The sequence below is a fragment of the Carcharodon carcharias genome, chromosome 1 (assembly GCF_017639515.1).
Source record: "Carcharodon carcharias isolate sCarCar2 chromosome 1, sCarCar2.pri, whole genome shotgun sequence".
NCBI lineage: Eukaryota > Metazoa > Chordata > Chondrichthyes > Lamniformes > Lamnidae > Carcharodon > Carcharodon carcharias.
In genome coordinates this window covers 47,083,585-47,106,038 of record NC_054467.1, presented here as the reverse complement: position 1 = coordinate 47,106,038, position 22,454 = coordinate 47,083,585, and the positions used below count along the sequence as shown (strand labels likewise).

At 46.2% G+C, this 22,454-nt stretch overlaps 1 protein-coding gene across 1 annotated transcript in view; it reads left to right on the top strand.

The window, feature by feature from the left end:
* Positions 1–2,023: 2,023 nt before the first annotated feature.
* Positions 2,024–22,454, top strand: part of rxfp1 (relaxin family peptide receptor 1) — a 162,562-nt gene continuing 142,131 nt past the window's right edge. Inside the window, exons 1-2 of the mRNA XM_041177153.1 lie at positions 2,024–2,150; positions 2,764–2,913. Of these exons, the coding sequence (XP_041033087.1) occupies positions 2,024–2,150; positions 2,764–2,913 (277 nt within the window). The remainder of the gene's footprint in view (positions 2,151–2,763; positions 2,914–22,454) is intronic.

Sequence of the window (22,454 nt, the reverse complement as noted above, 5' to 3'; positions counted from 1 at the left end):
TTCAAACACTCTCTTCCTCAGGCGGCCGAAGGCTGCTCTGGCACATTGAAGGCGGTGTTGAACCTTGTCATTGATGCCTGCCCTTGTTGACAGTAGGCTCCCAAGGTATGGAAAGTGGTCCATGTTGTCCAAGATGTCGTCATGGATTTTGATAACGGGGGCGCCATGCGGTGTTGAGGGGGCAGGTTGGCAGAAGAACTCTGTCGTACAGATGTTTAGTGTAAGGCCCATGCTCTCTTACGCCTTGGTGAAGGTGGCTTGGAGCTCAGCCTCTGAGTGTGCGCTGACGCAAGCATCTTCTGCATACTGTAGTTTAATGACAGAGGATGGGACCACCTTGGATCTGGCCTGCAGATGGCAGAGGTTGAACAGGTTCCTATTTGTTCTGTAACTTAGCTCCGCTCTAGCCAGAAGCTTGCTGAGGGTGAGATGGAGCATTGCAGTAAGGAAGATCGAGAAGAGCACAGTGCAGTGATACAGTCTTGCTTGACCTCGGTCCAAACATGGATTAGGTGTGTGGTGGATCCATTGGTCAGGATCACGGCTTGCATGTCATCTTGGAGCAGTCTCAGGATGATGACAAACATTGGCAGCTGAAACTGAGGAGGATGCTGCATATTCCTTCATGGTTGACAATGTCGGAAGCTTTTGTGAGGTGAAAGAAGGCCATGTAGAAGGGTTGGTGCTGTTCTCTGCATTTCTCTTGAAGTTGCCGCGCGGCGAAGATTATGTCCATTGTACCCCTTAGTGGGTGGAATCCGCATTGCGACTCTGGGAGGAGCTCTTAGGTCACAAGGAGAAGACAATTGAGGAGGATTCTTGCAATGACTTTCCCTGTGGCCGACAGCAGGGAGATTCTACCATAATTACCACGGTTGGACATGTCATATTTCTTGAAGATGGTCACGATTATGGCATCTCTGAGATCTCCTGGCATGCTCTCCTCCTTCCAGAGTCTTGAGGTGCCTGTTGTACACAGTCCATGTCCCTGTGCTATATAGGAGGGCGGGTATCACAATGCTCTGTAAACCATGAGCTTGGTGCCGGGTTTGAGGTCTTGGTCGTTGAACACTCTCTTCCTCAGGTGGCCGAAGGCTGCTCTGGCACACTGAAGGCAGTGTTGAACCTCGTTGTCGATGCCTGCCCTTGTTGACAGTAGGCTCCCAAGGTAAGGAAAGTGGTCCACGTTGTCCAAGACGTCGTCATGGATTTTGATAACGGGGGAGCCGTGCGGTGTTGAGGGGGTAAGTTGGCAGAGGACCTCTGTTTTAAGGATGTTTAGTTTAAGGCCCATGCTCTTGTACGCCTTGGTGAAGGTGGCTTGGAGCTCGGCCTCCGAGTGTGCGCAGACACAAGCAGAACAAATTAGGCGGTTCTCTGTCCAGCAGTCATCAGCTCCTGTCATGGCATGGGTAACATGCACATCCTTGCAGACCCTCGCTTTGGCAATGATGTAGTCGAGCAGGTGCCAGTGCTTGGAGCGAGGCTGTTTCCATGAGGACTTGTACTTGTCTCACTGATGGAACAAGGTGTTGGTTATGACAAGGCTGTGTTCTAGGCATTTTGTCAGGAGTAGGATACCGTTGGTGTTAGATTTCCCTTCCCCCTCTCTGCCGATTATATCTCCCCAGAGGCTTGTGTGCTTCCCAACTCTGGCGTTGAAGTCACCAAGGAAGATCAGCTTATTGCCCACTGAGACTCAGGCCAGGGATTGTTTGAGGCTGGAGTAAAATTCCTCTTTGGACTTGTCTGTGGCATCCAGTGTTGAGGAGTCACTAAATTGGTCTTGCAGATAGCCGGCACCAACTCATTGGGCAAAATGGCCTCCTGTTGTTCTGTAATCGTTTTATGATTCATGACTTGGCTTTATAAATAGTAGCATTGAATAACAGAAGAAGGAAGTCATGCTAAATCATTACAAATCTCTGGTTAGGCTTCAGATGGAATAATGTGTACAATTCTGGGCACTACATTTAGGAAGGATGTAAAGACATTGGAAACAGTATAGTGATTGTTTACTAGAATGGTATCAGGAATGAGGGACTTTGTGGCAAGATCGTCCAATCTGGGGTTGTTGTTCTTAAAGCACAGAAGGTTAAGGGGTGCTCTGACAGTGGTGTTCAACATCATGAGGGTTTTTGATAACGGGTGTAAGGAGAAACTGATTCCTCTGGCGGGAAAAAATAATTGGCAAAAGGAGTGGAAATTAGGAGTTTTTTTCACAGAGAATTGTTAGATCTGAAATGCACGACCTGAAAGGATCGTAGAATCAGATTCCATAGGAACTTTCAAGAGGCAATTGGACACATACTTGAAAAGGACTAATTTGCAACGTTATAGGGCTAAAGCTGGACGCTGGCCTAAATTGAGCAGGTTTCAAGGCGATTTCAAGGAGATACAAGCACAAGACAGGCCGAATGGCCTCCTTCCATGCAGTAAGGTTCTATTCTCTGAGTCTGTGACAGAACTTCAGCATAATCTTATGAGAAAATGATATAAATAATTTTCCAAGAATAAGGTTTTCGAAGAAGCAATAGCTCGGTTTTAACTCCAAGGTGGGTGTCGAGCAGAGGTGTCAAGATAGACTACAAATTATCTGGACTTCATTTGTGTGGGACCCAGAAATTACAGGCCTTATCTGCATCTTCTTACGTTTGCCTTTTTCTCAATATTACCATTAGTGACTTACAACCTTAAAGTAAGAATGACACTGATGATCAAGTTATTTTATTAAATGGACTTTTTTTCTTATCATGTTTACAGTTGCTCATAATGTCTTGGAGCTGCATAGAGAACGCACTGGATGTTCTCTAGGATACTTTCCTTGTGGAAACATGTCAAAATGTTTGCCTCAGCTTCTTCACTGCAATAGCGTGGATGACTGTGGGAATGAAGCTGATGAAGAAAATTGTGGTATGTATATAATTAACTACATTTTTCTGTAAAAGAGAAAATGGTATTCCTAATGTTCAACTTTAGTCACATATGAAGTGATTAAATTATAGCCTACATTGCATTCATCATCATCAAATTGTCTTTTCACCCAGACCCCAGAGATTATTTCAGAAATGAGAGTGCTGAAATAGATCCACTTTAATGCTCATTCTGTTGCAAATTTTTGCGTATTCAAGTGTATTTACTTGAACCATATTTTAATTCTCATCAGACTACACACCAGGGGCCAGTTATCCCCCAAGCTTCCCTGGTGTGTTTCCCAAGGCAACATCGCAACCAATCTGAGTCAGCTTGCCTGGTTTGAACTTAAACAAAGGCTTGAGGGATACAGTCCACTGGTGCATTCCCCATGGCAATGCCTTGACTAATCAGAGTCTGCTTGCCTGGTTGAATTTAAAGAAATGCATGGGGGATATTGCATTCTGGTGCATTCTCCATGGCAATGCCTCTATCAATCAGAGTCAACTTGCCAACCAATCAGCACCCTTTTCTCATGCAGTATAAATTGTCGTTCCCTTTGAAATTTGGTATTCTTGCAATTCTATGAGGGCAAGACAAAAAGTTTCAATAGTATGTCTCTATTTTCAGCAATAGTCCAGTGCTGTACTACCAAGTGACTATTATAAACGATAGAATAAAAATGTTATTCACCTTTGTGGCATCTTTAACAGGCCACTGGTTAGACTGCTGTAGACTTGGCAAAACTGATCAAAACATGCTGTGCCCACTTGGTAAATTTGGCATGGGATCCAGTAAAGGTATTAGGACAAAAACAGAATTACCTGGAAAAACTCAGCAGGTCTGGCAGCATCGGCGGAGAAGAGCAAAGTTGACGTTTCGAGTCCTCATGACCCTTCAACAGAAAGGTCATGAGGACTCGAAACATCAACTTTGCTCTTCTCCGCCGATGCTGCCAGACCAGCTGAGTTTTCCAGGTAATTCTGTTTTTGTTCTGGATTTCCAGCATCCGCAGTTTTTTGCTTTTATAAAGGTATTAGGACTCTGATTTGCATATTCAAGTTACTTCACACCTGTTTCCCCTGAGCTCCCTGGACACTTGGAAGCCGCCTGGTTCCAGTTGGCAGCTGGTGCACTTACAGGGAACAGTGGGCATGAGAGATTGTAACCTGAAATTGGGCCCTCCATCACAATTTTTTAATTTAAGAAATGAATGCAACGATGACTAACTTCTCTCCGTCCATGCTACCACAGTGGCTTTGGCTCAGCTCATAAGGCGGTGAGCAGCTGAGGGGGTGACTTTCATTGGGGCTTCTCCCACTGTGATTCTGTAACTTCAGTGCAAACCCCCACGATGTGTGAAGTTATAGTGGTCCAACAGGATTAAAGCTGAGGAAACTACTCCCCCACATCTGATCTGACAAGTTCCAGGCTCAGCTGATGGCAGGGCCATTACACTTAGCCCCATAATCTAACTTTTGCCTCAGAAGTTCTGAGCTCTGCAAAAATAACTGTTTGACACATGTCCAATATGCCTGAAGCTAGCTTTACATTAAGAATTTGTTCCTTAGGCATTAGCCTCTTCTAAGCATTGTCCATAGAGCTCTGTCTAAATGGAAGTGGTATGAATCAACAACTTGGACAGATGCCACACAAACAAATATGTTTGAAATTGCCTCTACAACCATGTAAAGTCATAGGTTGCAAAATGCATTTACCTGGCACCACTTTACACTGACAAATCTGCAGAATTGAAGTGCAGGAGGCACCACACAGGCTAGAGTGGTCCATGTAGGAGTATCCCCTGCATGCGCTCAAAAGGGTAAAAAAATGAGATTATGTCAATGGGCTGGTGCTATGCCCAAGTTCTAAGGTTAACCAAAACGTGCAGGAAATGCCTTCCTTATTCCTGAAACAACAAGGGATAGGAAGCAAGCTGGACCTTGCTCTGGTACTATTTAAAGGGCACTCAACAAGTTATAGCTTTTTAAAAAATTTGTTCATGCAATGTAAGCATCACAGGCTAGGCCAGTATTTATTGTCCATCCCAAATTACCCTTGAGAAGGTGGTGGTGAGCCACCTTCTTGAACCGCTGCAATCCATATGTTGTAGGAACATCCACAGTCCTGTCAGTAAGGGAGTTCTAGGATTTTGACCCAACGGCAGACCCAGGAATGGTGATTATAGTTCCAAGTCAGGATGGCCTGTGGTTTGGAGGGAAACTTGCAGGTGGTGGTGTTCCCATGCATCTGCTGCCCTTGTCCTTCGAAGTGGTAGAGGTCACAGGTTTGGAAGGTGCTAGCAAGTTGCTGCAGTGCACCTTTTATGTGATACATACTGCTGCCACAGTGCATCGGTGGTGGAAGAAGTGTATGTTTAAGATGATGAATGGGATGCCAATCAAGCAAGCTACTTTGTTCTGGATGGTGTCGAGATTCTTGAGTGTTGTTGGAGCTGCACTCATCCAGGCAAGTGGAGAATATTCCATCACCCTCCTGACTTGTGCCTTGTAGATACTGGACAGGCTTTGGGGAGTCAGGAGGTGAGTTACTGGCTGCAGGATTCGAAGTCTATGACCTGCTCTTGCAGCCACAGCATGCGTCTGGTTCAGTTCAGTTTCTGGTCAATGATAACCCCAAGGCTGTTGATGACGGGAGATTCAGCAAGGTAATGCTGTTGAATGTCATGGGGAAATGGTTAGATTCTCTCTCGTTCGAGATGAAAATTGTTTGGCACTTGTGTAGCACAATTGTTACTTGTCACTTATCAGCTCAAAGTCTGAATGTTGTCCAGCTCTTGTTGCATATTGACATGAACTGCTTCAGTATCTGAGGAGTCATGAATGATACTGAAGATTGTGCAATCAGTAGTGAATGACTTCTGACTTCCCCACTTATGATAGAGGATAGGTCATTGCTGAAGCAGCTGAAGATGGTTGGACACCAGCATTTCCAACAGCTAGATTGCTGAAGGCAAAATCAAGTTGGTTTTTCCATTTTGTTGGTTCCCTATCGCTTGCCACAGGCCCAGTCTGGCAGATATGTCCCTCAGGACTTGGCCAGTTCAGTCAATAGTGGTACTATGAGGCTACTTTTGGTGATGGGCATTGAAGTCCCCTACCCAGAATATATTCTGTACCCTTGCTATTCTCAATGCTTCTTCCAAGTGGGGTTAAACATGGAAGAGTGCTGATTCATCATCTGAGGGAGGACAGTTGGTGGTAATCAGCAGATTTCCTTGCCCATGTTTGAACAGTTGCCACAAAACTCCTGGAGTCAATGTTGAGGACTCCCAAGACAACTGCTTCCTGACTGTATAACACTGTGCCACTGCCTCCGGGGGGGTCTGTCTTACTGTTAAGACAGGACATACCCAGTAATGGTGATGGAGGAGTCAGGGACATTGGTTCTTAATTTATGATTCAGGAGTTATGATTCAGTGAGCATGACTATGTCAGTCTGTTGCTTGGTCTAGTCTCTGGACCGGCTCTCCCAGTTTTGGCACAGCCCCAAATGTTAGTGATGAGGTCTTCAAAAGGTTGACTGGGCAGCGTATGCCTTTGTTGCTCCCAGTGTCAAGGTCAGTGCCAGGCATTCCCTCTGGTTTTATTCTTTTTTGATTTGCCTGTAATGATTTGGCACAACTGAGTGGCTTGCTAAGCCCTTTCAGAGGGCAGTTTAAGAGGCAGCCACATTGCTGGTCTGCAGTCACATATAGGTAAGGACAGCAGATTTCCTTCCCTAAAGGGCATTAGTGAACCAGACAGTTCAACAGTTTCATGGTCACCGTTACTGAGATTTAATTATTAATTTTAAAATTCCAGCAGCTCCCATGGTGGGAGTTGAATTTGTGTCCCTTGAGCATTAGCCCGTGCCTCTGGATTACTAGTCCAGTAACATTACCACTACGCCACCAGCACCAAGCTGAGCTGCTTTTTCCAGACCCGCTGAGTTTTTCTAGGTAATTCTGTTTTTGTTTTGGATTTCGAGCATCCGCAGTTTTTTTGTTTTTGTCTCTGCTTTTGACTTATTTGTTCTCAGACAGTGTTTGTGGAAACAGTGTGGTGAGTTGGTAGAGGAGTTTGAAAATTTCTGCTGACCACTGAGAGGCAGAGAATTACACTGACTTGCATAGGTTGTTTTTATTCTTTTTGGGATGTGGCTGTCACAGGCAAGCCCATCATTGGTTGCCCATTCCTAATTGCCCTTTACAAGGAGGTGGTGAGCTGTATTCTTGAACCTCTGCAGACCACGTGGTGTTGCTACACCCTCAGTGCTGTTAGGGAGTGAGTTCCAGACTTTTGACCCGGCAAGAGTGTAGGAATGGTGATAGAGTTCCAAGTCAGGATGGTGTGCGACTTGGAGGGACACTCGCAGGTGGTGGTTTTCCATGCGCCTGCTGTTCTTGCCCTTCTAGATGCTCTGGGGACAGTAGTTGCAGTGCCACTTACCCTGCAACAGAGGAGGAGACAGACAGAGGAACTTCTGTGAGGAGAGAGATGGAGAGCTCTCTTTAGAAGCCCCTGTCGCAAGAGAACTTCCAAAAGCACCAGTTCTACACCGGGTTGAGCTGGGAGCAGAATCTTAGGAGGTCTGCCTAGCCTTCACTAAGGAGATAGTGATGAAGTTGTCACCTCCTTCACAAAGCCTGGAGCCTCAAACCAGGAGGAGGACGGCCCTCCCTCTGTCTGTTAAGATTATGATTGCCCTTTCTTCGCAACCAGCTTCTACCATGCAACAGGCGACATTAGAAACATTAACAATTAGTGACATTAGCAATTTGCCATCTAAAGAAGCATACAATGGGGCACAGAGGCACTCTACAGGAGTAGAGAGAACTTCACTCTCTTCCCCCTGAGAAAGGAAGATCAGGATGAAAAGGTATGTGGGTTTTGCCAGGATAGTGGGTATCCTAAAAGTGCAGGGTGCCATCGACTGTATACCTATATCCCTGTGGGCTCCTCATGTCAAGATGAAGCAATATTACAGTCACAAGGGCTACTACTCAGTCAGCATGCAGTTTGTATGTGACTGCATCAAGAAGTTCATCTCAGTGAATGCCTGCTATCCTGGCAGAAACCACGATCCTTTTATCCAGTAGCAGTCAATAATTCGCACCGTCTTCAAGCCTCAAAGACAGACAACAGAGTGGCTGCTCAGCAACAAGTGATACCTCCTCCACACATGGTTCATGACCCTCTTCTGCCCATCTCACCACTCAGAATCAGAGGACTTTCAATAGATCCACCTGTGACACCATGGAGTGAACTATCAGTCTCCTAAAGCAGGGATTTCACTGCTTAGATCCCTTGAGAGAAATTTCTGCAGTGTACACCCAAGAGAGCATATGTGTTTGTGATGGTATGCTGTATCCTCCACAACCTTGCAATTATGAGGACCCAGCCATACCTCCTGGGATCCAGAGGTCCCCTTGAGAGGAAGAGGAGAGGCAGGAAGAAAAGGAGGAGAAAGAAGAAAAGAACGAAGAAGGGAGGAGACCAAATTCACCATATGCAACTGGATGGATAAGCGGAGCCTGTCGTTAGGCTTTGTTTCAGTTTAAATGAATTTCCACACCTCATCATGGAACCAACTCTTCCTTTTAGTAGTTTTTTTCAGAGTCCCCATCACAAATCCCCTTGGCTAACATCAATAAAGTCCTATGGCGAAAACCTTCACTCAACAACTTTATCCAGCAACACGTTAAGAATACAGAAAAGCAGAACCTATGGTTGGGTTCCTACAACATAAAAAAGAAATCTAACACTATATGTTCAAAATGTTATTTATATTGTTATTTTTTAAAATGGATTTTCCACAACCAAAAAGGATGACTGCTATAAGTCATATGACCACAGGGTTGGCCTATGTTCTGGGAGCTACCACCAGGCACAAAAGAATTCTTCACTCACCCTGTGGAATCTCACACCTCATTATACAGCCCCCTTGTAATCAACAAAAGCAGAGGAAGTGCAGACAAACTGGCTCCCCAACTAGAAATATCAGAAAAGAGAGAGATCAAAACTCAATATATTAGAAGAGAGCTAATAACCACTTTGTCTCTCTGCTAAGAAGGAACAAGGGAATTCTAGCCAGTAGCACAGAAACTGATTGGTAAGCTACAATGAACCATTAATGTGGCATGTCACATGACCCAAACCTCTTGCCATTTTGGATAGTTTTAACATTATATCTTTAGCCTCACAGGTAGTCTGCTGTTCACCATCCAACTGGTAAACCATCAAGAATCAGCCCTCCAGGCACAACAGCCTTCTTCTCAAGCCTGTCTCTGCTGAAAGATTTCCTACGTCACTTGCAGAACCGACCCTGTGCCTGTGTACCTACTTCATCTTGTGGTATCAGCACCAGCTGTAAAACAAATTTTACAACTCTGGTCTTCAGCCAGCTGAACTCGAATGCCTATGTGAAAAAATTCCTCATTGGACACTGACTCTGGACTCTGGAAATCATATGAACTAATATTCATTTCTGTGATTCTTGTACTGAGTTAATCATAACAAGCATTTGCTGCGGGTTATTAGTAAATTGGATAACACAAACCGAGGGTTTGGGAAAACATGCCACTGCATACTTCAAAAATAATTCAAAACATCTTCTGCTTATGGACAGCTGGTAAGAATAAGTAAGTACAGTTTGCCCGTCTCTCTCTCATGTCCGTAATACCCTTGTGCAAGTGCCTGTCTAGTGAAATCCTTTGCCTGGCCCAGTGCTCACATGTCGTGCTACCCCAGTGGCTGCAGCATAGGTGGTGGAAAGCTGCTGATTTACACTAAGGGAGAATTCAGATGGCCTTGATTTGGGCCTTGAGCACCCAGCTATGGATGGCATCATGGACTGGCTGACTAAGAGGTAACAGTAAGGTCACTGACCAAGTGATAGTGGTGGGAGAAAGAATGTCGTCATCCTGACAGAGGACAGCAGGGTCATGCTCCATGGTGCCACTGCAGCTGCCCTGGAGCACCATCTCATAATCTGCTGGATCACAGATTGCTGGAACTGCTGTGAAAGCCTGCATGCCCCATTGAGCACTGGCATCTGCGTCCAGAATGCAATGCAGGTGCCCAACACTTCCACAGTGGAAACGATGGGCTCCAAGCTCTGTGTCATGCTCTATGTCACCATGTTCCTAGCCAGTGACTGAAGGCTATCTGGCAGGCCTGCCAATGCACCAATTCTCTTGGTATAGTGTTTTCCTATAGTCCATCCCAATGAAGTCCTCATCTGAGTCCTCTGCAGCAGAACTGGTGTGTGACTTCACCCTCTGTGGTGTTGACACATGAGCTGACCTATCCCACCGCCCTCCCCACAGCCCATTCATGTCCAGTGGCTCACCATGTGCAGTTCCCGACTCTAAACCAGCTTTTAATGATTGTGCAATGCCAAGTCTGTGTTGGTAGCTGCAGTGATAGATTAAGTGGTGGTGTTTCTTCCTGAGAACTCTCTTCCTCCACTTGCCCTTCTGCATGAGTCTACAGCTGAAGGTTCTTGGCTATCAGAAAGTGCAGAAGCATAGGAGTTGGGTAGGTGTGAGGGAAGGGTGGGATCTGGAGGAAAGCAGGAGGCCTACTTTAGTAGTTTCCATTTCATGTCACCTTTAAGAGTGAGGGTGAGACGTTAGTAGAGTAGATGCACAAAGCAGCAACTTACTGTCATCCAGGATGGCCTTGGCAGCGCCGAATTTCTTTGGCTCCATTACATTAGAGCCCATGATCCTGAGGACCATTTGTTCAAGGGTACTGAGGGAATGTAGGTATTCTGGTCCTCCACCCATCATCTGCTTCTCCCGCCTGTCATGGGTGACCTTCTCCTGCAAGAGTGACTGTGTCAGTGTCCCAACAGAATTGAGTTCTGCTGGAATTCACTGTGTCAAATAAGGCACCTTAAATTTCTTTATATTTTCAACCCTCACCACTTGTACCACCCTCTCTCCCCTCCAATGTCACGAAAATGTGTGTGAGAGAGTTCCCAATTTACCCTGACCAGTATACAGTGGGAGGTTGTAGCAGCATGCACATCAACTGGGTTCTCCTGAAGCTTTGACAAATCTTTATAAAATGAAGGTAATTAACCCTGCATGGAACCGATTACCTTTTGGAAGCTTCGTTTGGAATCAAAAGCTTTAAATATTTTGGTTTTTTTGGCCCAGAAGGGCCTTCAGACATCTCGCTGAATCGGTCCATGTTATAAGCAGAGATCCGAGTAGATAGCATTGAAATGTCCTTGCAGGAACTGGCAGCTCATCCTGACCATAAATATGGTATAATCCATGGGATTTGGGGCTGAATTTTATATGCCCCCGGTGGGCATGTTTCCTGCGGAGGGGGCACATAAAATGGGGTGGATGCCCACCCCTGAGATCACCTCCATAATATGGTGGGGTGGTGGGCAGGCTGGCGCCGAAATTGGCAGCCCATCCGTTATATTTAAATGAACCAGTAAGGGTCAATTAGGCTTGTTATCTAGCCTATTGCCACTGGTAATACACTGCCCATGCCATAAAATGTTTGGCTTGGACAGCTGAGCGGGAGCAGGAAGCCTGATTTTTCACCTCAAGTGTTTAAAGGGTGATAAGGTGGGGGGGGGCTCTTCAGGGCTGCCCTTTGCTCATTGTGGGGTGCCTCCCTTAAACCCACCACCTCCCCCTTCTCCACTCTCCCTAACCTACCCAAATCCTCTCATTCCAAGACCCTGGACTTACCTACTCCAGGGATCCAAAGCCTTGAGGTCCTTTCTTCTCCAGCAGTCCCAGCAGCTGACATTGAAGCCTTCCTGGTGCTGCCTGGACTAAGGGAGCTGCTGGCCAATCCGATTGGCTGGCTGCTCCAGAGGGCGAGACTTCTGCCCCAGTGAGGGGTGGAAGTCCCACTTGGCCCTTGTAAATCAGCCTCTCGGTGCTTTATGGCTGAGGGGCGGTTCAGCGCAGAGGGTGTCAGCTCCACACTGACGTGTCGTCCAGCCTCCCATATTATTCCATCCTTGTGACAGGGCGTGAATCTTATATTCTTAAACATCTCAAGAGTTATGCTCTGCCAAATTTCCACTTGAAGAGTGGAATGTTTCAAGTGGAGGAAGAGAGTTCTCAGGAAGAAACACCACCACTCAACATATCACTGCAGCCACCAGCACAGACTTGGCACTGCACAATCATTAGAAGCTGGTTTAGAGTCGGGAACTGCACATGGTGAGCCACTGGGCTTGATACAAAAGATTAACTTTTGTATCAATGCTGATACAAAAGTTAATTACCGCAGATGCTAAGATATCTGATATAAAAGCAGGGAATGCTCAGCAAGTCTGACAGTATCTCTGGAGAGAGAAGCAATTAATATTTCAAGTCAATGACCTTTCCTCAGACCTGATGGCGAGCTAAGAGATTTTCAAAACAAAAACAGAATTACCTGGAAAAACTCAGCAGGTCTGGCAGCATCGGCGGAGAAGAACCAAGTTGATGTTTCGAGTCCTCATGACCCTTCTACAGAACAAAGTAAAAACAGGAGATCCTGTTTTTACTTTGTTCTGTAGAAGGGTCATGAGGACTCGAAACCTCAACTCTTTTCTTCTCCGCCGATGCTGCCAGACCTGCTGAGTTTTTCCAGGTAATTCTGTTTTTGTTTTGGATTTCCAGCATCCACAGTTTTTTGTTTTTATCTAAGAGATTTTCGACACTTGCAGAATTGAAAGTTCTGACCTGAAAGGTTAACTCTGTTCCTTTCTCCAATGATTCTGTCAACTTGCTGCACATTTCCAGCATTTTCCCTTTTTATTCCTTCCTTTGTCATTCAATGATTCTGCCAGCTAACCCATCAAGTCCCCCCTGCACATGAGAATGGCTAAAAAATGACTAGACATCCTTCTAGCATCTTCCCAATAATGGATGTCAGACTAATGGGCCTGTATTATCTGGCTCCAGCTTGCCAACTTCTTTGGAAATGGGAACTATATGAGCTAGCCTTCATACTAGGGAATTATCCATGACCCTGAAGCATTGAAAATCTCTTTATTCCCCATATTTTCTTCACATGCATGAAAATACCAGGGTGCATTGTATTCTGTAGTGGAAGCCTTGTAGATAAGACAACAGAGGGGAATTGTCTTGCATGTCTGCATTGTATGGGATAGAAATATGTCTCCTTAAAATAGCATAGATATAAACAAAGCTTTGAGAAGTCAATTTTTAGACAAAGGTTGACAAATGTCTTTTAAAAATGAGTTTGATCTATCCATGCATCATACAAAGCTTTAGGGGTTACAGTAAATTGAACTTTAACTTAGTGTCTAATCAAAAAAATATTCACTTGCCACAGTGGCTCAGTATGTGCAATGCTGAATAGAATGCATCCAGCATGGGACAGAATTTTGCCGTTGGCGAGCAGGGGGCGGGGCCCGCTCACCAACACGAGATGAGATTGGGGGGAACACCCGACAACATCCTGGCCCATTTAAATTTTTAGGAAGGCGGGGGAACAGCCAAATCAGCTCTCCGCCCGCCAACCTGTCAATGGTCAATTGAGGCCATTGACAGGATCATTTAAACAATTAAAGGACCTGCCATCCAACCTTAAGGTTGGCGGGCAGGCCAGGAGCCCCAGCGGCAAATAGACAAAACATGAAACCTCATCCAACGGCGAGATGAGGTTTCATGTAGGGATTAAAAAAGTTTAATAAACTTATAATGTAAATTATGAACATGTCCCATCTCGTGTGACATTGTCACATGAGGCGGACATGTTAGGGAATTTTTTTTTCTAATTTTCATATTTTTAGAAGTGTAAGCAATCTCCCTGAGGCAGCACTTAGCCTCAGGGAGCTGTGAGCTCTTTCGTGCGCATGTGTGAAAGAGCACACTCTCGCATTTGGGGAATCCCCCTCACCTGCGCAGGAAGCTCAAAGCGCTTCCCGACAGACGTCACGCTGGGCGGGCCTTAATTGGTCCACCCACGTAAAATGGCGATGCGGCCCGGTTCTCCGGCAGGGATTGGCTCCCTGCCGGCCGGAGATTGGGTTGGGCCCGCCTGCCCGACAGGCAGAAAATTCTGCGCAAGGTTTCTGTATGAGTTTCAACCATCTCACTTCTTGATACTATTGCTCATTTTAAACAAGATCCTTAGTCGGAAATTCTAACTTTTTAATGTATCAAAATATCTTATAACATCGGCAACTGTCTATCTCGGGAGACGATGGACTGTGTCTGGGGTGTATGTCACTTCTGGATTGAACATTGTCTGTTGTGGCTGTACAGGCCAATTCGTGGCTGGCAGTCCTGCCTGCAGCTTGCACAGATGAAGAGCTTCAGTCCAAGGTCAACTGATGTTTTTTCTCCTTCTGGCGGGCTCTCTTTTCTGCCATCTGGTCATTTATTTTGTCCTCTGCTTTTTCCATCACTTCCTGACTGTTTTTCTCCAGGCACTATGCTCAGCAGTGAGGACTTCCCATGGATCAACCCTGATCCCACCAACCTGAAGTCTCACTTGCAGACATCCTTGTATCGCAGACATAGGCACCCCATTGGTCTTGTGCCGATAGCAAGCTTGCCATAGAGCACGTCTTTGAGGATGTCACTGTCATACATTTGGCTCACATCACCCAGGAGTTGCCCTGACCAAGAGGAAGAACATGCTGGGGTTACCTGCATGCAGGTGTACTTCAATATTCGGCACTGTCTTGCCAGGGGATGCCCAATATTTGCCTGATACAGTGGCGGTGGAAGCAGTTCAGCTGCTTTCCTTGGCTTGTATAAGTAGTCCATGCCTCGCCACTGTAAAGGAAGGTGCCGAGGACACAAGCCTGATACACACAGAGCTTTGTATTCTCAGTTACTTTGCTGTTGGTCCAAACTTGACTTCTCAACTTTGACATGACAGCTGCGGCCTTGGCAATCCTGGTGTTGATTTTGGCATCAAGGGGCAGGTTACTGGTGATTGTTGAGCCAAGGTATGTGAAGCTGTCAACGACCTCCAGAGTGAGGTTATCCATGTTGATGGAAGGTGGAGTTTCTATCCCATAACTTTGGTCTTCCTGGTGCTGATTGTCAGTCCAAACTCCTTGCAGACCTGGGAGAACCGATCCACAAAATTTGTAAGTGAACTTCAGTATGGGATACCAGCATAGTGTCATCAGCAAACAACAATTCACAAACCAGGACATTATGCACATAGTCTTGCCAAATTGAACAGCTTGCCATCGGCTTTAGCATGCAGGTGGACACCCTCATTTGAGTTGCTGAAAGCGCACGATAATGGCATGGAGAAAAATATGCCAAAGAAGCTTGGCACCAGGGTACAGCTTCACTTTGCCCCACTACTGAACTTGAAAGCCTCCAATGGTGCTCCATTTTAACGGATGAGACTGTGTATGGCCTCATGGAGCCCAGGCGGGTAGCCTATTTTCTGCAGCAGTTTAAAAAATCCGCCTCTGTTGACAAAATCAAAGGCCTTGGTGAGGTCTATGAAGGAAATGTCGTATAGTCTGCGGTGTTCTCCTATAACTGCCAAAGTGAGAAAATCATGTCAACCATCAACCTGCCAGCACAGAAGTTGCACTGATGCCAGGGTCTGCAATTTAGTCAGAGCAACCAAAGTATCCTAATAGTGAAGAAATGAACTGATCATTGTGGCAATAATGAAAATAGAGACTATTATTTTGATAATTTACATAGAAGAAAACCAAATTAATAGGGGTTATAAATTGATTATGCTTAATTTTTGGGTGCACAGGTCTCAATTTGTGACCTGCCTACATCAGTTCCTTTGGAATTGGGCAGCATGAAAAGTCTGGTGCTCCCACCTTATTACCATGATTGTAGAACAGGGCCAAGTAGGATCCTTGCTGCTGGCTGCCTCGTTGTGTCAGCTGCCTCTGCACTTTCAGGTTACCAAACAACATTGCGCCTGCACTGTTAGTATGTGGTGCAGGCAGCCTGCTCTTCTTAAAGGCAGTCTGACCCTTTTAAAGGGATGCTGCACTGAATGATATTGCTGCAACAGTGCAGACCTGAGGACCAGCAGCGCCACTATGACCTCACACAGGTGATCAAGGTCAATGAATGCATCTTCATATGACATCTCTTTGTTTTTATTCTTTCATGGGAAATGGACGTCACTGGCAAGGCCAGCATTTGTTGCCATCCCTAATTTCCGGTGAGAAGATTGTGGTAAGCCCCCATTTTGAACGCTGCGGTCTATATGATGTAGGTACACTCACAGTGCTGTTAGGAAGGGAGTTCCAGGGTTTTGATCCAACCACTGTGATATCGTTCCAAGTCAGGATGATGTGTGACTTGGAGTGGAACTTGTAGATGGTGGTGTTCCCATGCAGCTGCTGTCCTTATCCTTCTAGGTGGTAAAGGTTGCCAGATAGGAAGATGCTGCTGAAGTAACCTTGGTGAGTTACTGCAGTGCATCATGTACTTAGTACCCACTACTGCTATTGTGCATTGGTGGTGGAGAGTATATGCTTGTGGAGGCGGATGGGGTGTGAATCAAATGGGCTGCATTCTCATAGATGGTGTCCAGCTTCTAGAGTGTTGTAGAGCCACGGTCATCCAGGCAAGTAGAGAGTATTCCATGTCATTCCTGACTTGGACCTTGTAGATGCTGGAAAGACTTTGGGGAGTCAGATGTGAGTTACTCACTGCAGAATTCCCAGCCTCTGACCTGCTTTTGTAGCCACAATATATATATGGCTGGTTCAGTTCAATTTCTGATTAATGGTAACTCACAGGATGTTGAGAGTAGGGGATCCAGCGATGGTAATACCATTGAATGTCAAGGGGAGATGGTTAAATTTTCTCTCATTGGAGATTGTCATTGCCTGGCACTTGTGTGGCATGAATGTCCTACTACACCAGCAACCTCTCTCACTGCTCAGTGCACCAGATCCTCATCACTCACCCAGCAGCTTGCCCTGGCATTCAGGACTCAAGCTTAACATCTAGATACTCTAGCTCATATTCACACTTAGCAATGCTTCAAGCCTCACATCCACTTCTCATTGTCTCCACATTCCTCCAGCTATTCAGCTTTGGCAGGTATATCCCCAACACAGTACTAGACAGTCACTGACATTCTGCCTTGTCTCTTGCAGGACATGTGGTACACAGTGGGAGAGAATAAAGTAGCAGCAGTGGACAAGGACACCTGCATTTTTGGAGTGCTATGGAGGAGATGGTTCTCAGTATCATGGGGCCAGCTGTGACAGAGTTCGGGCATTCTGTGTCACTAAAAATATTGAGGATGATGACTTATGCCCCAGCTCAACCTCACCCTGCTACCTGGCTTGATGAACAAGCTGCTGATGGTGCAACCATGGACCTTTTGCGTCCCGCCCCATCCCCACCTCCCTCACACCAAAGTTCCCCTCCTGATTTATTGGTTTCAGGCATTCAAGAACTTCTACCTGCTCAGCCACAGCAGCCCAAAGAGGAAGAGAGAGAATAAGAGCACAGCACTGATGAAGAGGCCCTGTCACTTTATCTGATACTTACAGCCACCAACTCAGACATTGGCACTGCATTTAACTTGGAGGTTAGCATGGAGTTGGGTGAGTCAACAGGCATGAGTGGGCTGTAAGCAGACCAAGCAGGGGAGGATGAATTGTTTATCAGCTCACCAGAAGGTGAGGTCACAGATGAGTTTTGCTGCAGAGGACTCAGATGAGGACCTCGATGGGTAATGTACAAAGGGGCATTGATTGGCATGCACTTCAAAATGCTGTGTGTAATGGTTGGCCTGCTAGGCAATCTCCTGTCGCTCTCATGAAGAATGGTGGAGTCCAGCTCCAGCCTTGCAGAGGGGATGGCGCAGAGTTAACCCTCTCCACAACATCTGCTCCATTTCCCTGTCGTGCTGCAGACCCAGAGGCTCTGCCACTGCTGCCTCCATACCTGTTGCAGCCTTTGTAAGCACAGGTCACCGACTCCTCCACCATTCCTTTGAGGATGCAGCGACACACTATGGAAAATCCAGGGTCTCATCACAACATATCCAAAAGTACTCACAAGAACATAAGAAATAGGGGCTTTTCTTTATTCATTCGTGGGATGTGGGCGTCGCTGGCTAGGCCATCCCTAAGTTGCCCTTGAGAAAATTTGGGTGAGCTGCCTTCTTGAACCATTGCAGTCCATGTAGTGTAGGGACACCCACAGTGCTGTTAGGGAGGGAGTTCCAGGATCTTGACCAAGCAACAGTGAAGGAACGGCGATACTTTTCCAAGTCAGGATGGTGACTGACTTGGAGGGGAACTTCCAGATGGTGGTGTTCGCGTGTGGCTGCTGCCCTTGTCCTTCTAGATGGTAGTGGTTGTGGGTTTGGAAGGTGCTGTCTAAGGAGGATTGATGAGTTCCTGCAGTGCATCTTGCAGATGGTACAGGCTGCTACTACTGTGCATTGAGTGTGGAGGGAGTGAATGTTTGCAGAGGGTGCCAATCAAGCGGGCTGCTTTATCCTGGATGGTGATGAGCTCCTTGATGCTGTTGGAGCTGGACTCATCCAGGCAAAAGGAGAGCATTCTACCGCCCTCATGACTTGTGCCAAGTAGATGGTGGACAGGCTCTGGGGAGTCAGAGTGTGAGTTACACACCACAGGATTCCTAGCCTCTGACCTGCTCTTGTATCCAATAGTATTTATATGGCTAGTCCAGTTCAGTTTCTGGCCAATGAAGAACTCCTGAAATGATATCTTGGAACTGGGATGACTGACCTCCAACAACCACAACCATCTTCCTTTGTGCTAGGTATGACTCCAACCAATGGAGAGTTCCCCCAATTCCCACTGAGCCAATTTTGCTAGGGCACTTTGATGCCACTTTCTTTCAAGGGCAGTCATTCTCACTTCGCCTCAGGAGTACACCTCTTTTGCCCATGTTTGAACAAAGGCTGTAATGCTGTCAGGAGCCGAGTGGCCATGGCAGAACCCAAACTGAGCATCAGTAAGCAGGTTATTGCTAAGCAAGTGCCACTTAATAGCACTGTTGGTGACCCCTTCCATCAATTTACTAATGATCGAGAGTAGACTGATGGGGCGGTAATTGGCCAGGTTGGGTTTGTCCTGCTTTTTGTATACAGGACATACCAGGGCAATTTTCAACATTGCCAGGTAGATGCCAGTATTGTAGCTGCACTGGAGGAACTTGGCTAGGGGCGCAGCAAGTTCTGAAGCACAAGTCTTCAGTACTATTGCCGGAATATAGTCAGGGCCCATTGCCTTTGCGGTATCCAGTGCCCTCACTCATTTCTTGATATCACGTGGAGTGAATCAAATTGGCTGAATACTGGCACCTGTGATGCTGGGGACATCCGGAGGAGGCTGAGATGGATCATCCACTCAGCACTTCTGCCTGAAGATTGTTGCAAATTATGCAGCCTTACCTTTCGAACTGATGTGCTGGGCTCCTCCATCATTCAGGATGGGGATATTTGTGGAGCATCCAGTGAGTTGTTTAATTGTCCACCACCATTCATAATTGGATGTGGCAAGATTGCAGACTTCAGATCTGATCCGTTGGTTGTGGAATCACTTAGCTCTGTCTATCACTTGCTGCTTATGTTGTTTGACATGCAAGTAATCCTGTGTCGTAGCTACACCAGGTTGACATCTCATTTTTAGGTATGCCTGGTGCTGCTCCTGGCAAGACCTCCTGCACTCTTCATTGAACTAAGGTTGCTCACCTGGCTTGGGGGTAATGGTAGAGTGGGGGATATACCAGGCCATGAGGGTACAGATTGTGGTTGAGTACAATTCTGCTTCTGCTGATGATCCACAGCGCCTGATGGATGCTCAGCTTTGAGCTGCTAGATCTATATGAAATCTATCCCATTTAGCACGGTGGTAGTGCCACACAACACGATGGAGGGTATCCTCATGTGAATACAGGACTTTGCCTCCACAAGGACTTTGCAGTGGTCACTCCTACTAATACTGTCATGGACAGATGTATCTGTGACAGGCAGATTGGTGAGGATGAGGTCAAATATGTTTTTCCCTCTTGTTGATTTCCTCGCCACCTGCCGCAGACCCAGTCTCTAGCAGCTATGTCCTTTAGGACTTGGCCAGCTCGGTCTATAGTGGTGCTACCGAGCCACTCTTTGTGATGAACATTGAAGCCCCCCACTCTAGCCACCCTCAGTGCTTCGTCTAAGTGGTTTTCAATATGGAGAAGTATTGATTCATCAGCTGAGGCGGTGTGAGAGAGAGGTGGGGGGGGGGGTGGCGGCGCGGGGGTGGTGGTGGTATATTTTAATCAGCAGGAGGCTTCCTTGCCCATGTTTGACCTGATGCCATGAGACTTCATGGCGTCCAGGCTCAATGTTATGGACTCCTAGGGCAACTCTCTTCTGACTGTATACCATTGTGCTGCCAGCTCTGCTGGGCCTGTCCTGCCAGTGGGACAGGACATACCTAGGAATGCTGATGGAAATGTCTGGGACATTGACTGTCAGGTATGATTCCATGAGTAGGACTATGTCAGGCTGTTGCTTGACTAGTCTATGAGTTAGCTCTCCTAATTTTGGCACTAGCCCCCAGATGTTAGTAAGGAGGACTTTGCAGGGTCAACAGGGCTGAGTATGACATCATCGCTTCTGGTGCCTAGGTCGATGTCGGGTGGTCCATCCGGTTCCATCGCTTTTAGACATTTTAGTGGATTGATACAACTGAGTAGCTTGCTAAGCTATTTCAGCGGGTATTTAAGAGTCAGCCACAATCTTGTGGATCTGGAGTCACATGTAGGCCAGACCAGGTAAGGACAGCAGACTTCCTTCCCTAAACGACATTAGTGAACTAGATGGGTTTTTACAACAATCGACAATGGTCTCATTGTCATCCAGATATTTATTGAATTCAAGTTTCACCATCTGCCGTGGTGGGATTCGAACCCAGGTCCCCAGAGCATTACCCTGGGTCTCTGGATTATTAGTCCAGAGACAATGCCATTACACCATTGCCTCCCCGCTAGCTGCATAGGCCATTTGGCCCCTTAAGATTGCTTTGCCGTTCAATAAGATCATGACCGATCTGATTGTGGCCTTAACTCCATTTTCCTGTCTGTCCTTCATGAACTTCCAGATTATTTCCAGATACTTTGTAATAGTACAAGTTCTTCAAAATTACCTTACCTGCCTTTGAATAATGCTAGTGCAGAGCCCAACTTGCAGTTCAGTGCTTGTCCTTTGTAGAATGTAATGCAGATTTGTTGTCTGGACCTGCCAAGGTCCAAATTAAGCTTCCTGATGTGACATCAGCAGGTATGGCTGTGAGACATCAAAATGGTGTCCTGTCTGAGGCTACCAGTGCATGCTGGTGATGCACATGCAGGCTGTTCCAGAAGCCAAAGGGCACTTTTAAGGAAAGGCAATCTGCCGCCTTACCGGTGTCTCCTATATATGATTCCAGACCCACAGTGACTCTTAACTGCTCCTGGAATGGCCTAGCAAGCCACGCAGTTGTATTGAAGAAGGGGCTTACCACCACCTTCTAAAGGGAAATTAGGTATAGACAATAAAGGTTAGCCATGCCAGCGACACGCACATCCTGCACATGAATAATAAAAAAACTTTTCTCACCTTTCCACGTAATGAAGTCCCCTGTCCCTGGTACCATCCCAGAAAATCTCCTCTGCAGCCCCTCTAAGGTGTTGACATCCTATCTAAAGTGAAGTGCCCAGAATTGGACACAATACTCCTGATGGAGCCTAACCAATGATTTATATATGTTCAGCATAACTTTCTTGCTTTTGTACTTTGTGCCTCTGTTTTTACAGCCAAGAAGACAAGAAATAGGAGCAGGAATAGAACATATGGCCCGTTGAACCTGCTCTGCCATTCAATACCATCATGGCTGATCTCTGGCTTCAACTCCATTTTCCCACCCTCTTCCCATATACCCTGATTTCCTGAGAGAACAACATTCTATCTGTCTCACCTAAAATGTATTCAGTGATGGAGCATCCACAACCCTCTGGATAGAGAATTTCAAAGATTCACAACCGTTTGAGCAAATAAATTTCTCCTCATCTCAGTCCTAAATGATTGACCCCCGAGACTGTGCCCCCACATTTTAGATTCCCCAGCCAGCGGAAAATCTCTTAGCATTTATCCCATCAAGCCCCTTCAGAATCCTATAGGTTTTAATGAGATCACCTTCATTCTTTTGTGCTCCAGGGAATTATAGGCCCAAGATACTCAGCCTCTCATCAGAGGACAACCTTCTCATCCCAGGGATCAATTTAGTGAACCTTCGCTGTACCACTTCCAATACAAGTATATCCTTTCTTAAATGTGGAGACCAAAACTTCACACAGAATTCCAGATGTGGTCTCACCAAAGTCCTGTATAATTGTAGCAAAACTCCTTTATTCCTGTACTCCAATCCACTTGTAATAAAGGCTGGTTTGCCATCTGCCTTCCTAATTGGTTGCATGCTAACTTTCTGCGTACCTTGTACAAGCACATCCAAGTCTCTTTGAACTTCAATGTTTACAAATTTCACTCTTTTTAAAAAATATTCTGGAATCCATATCCTTTCCT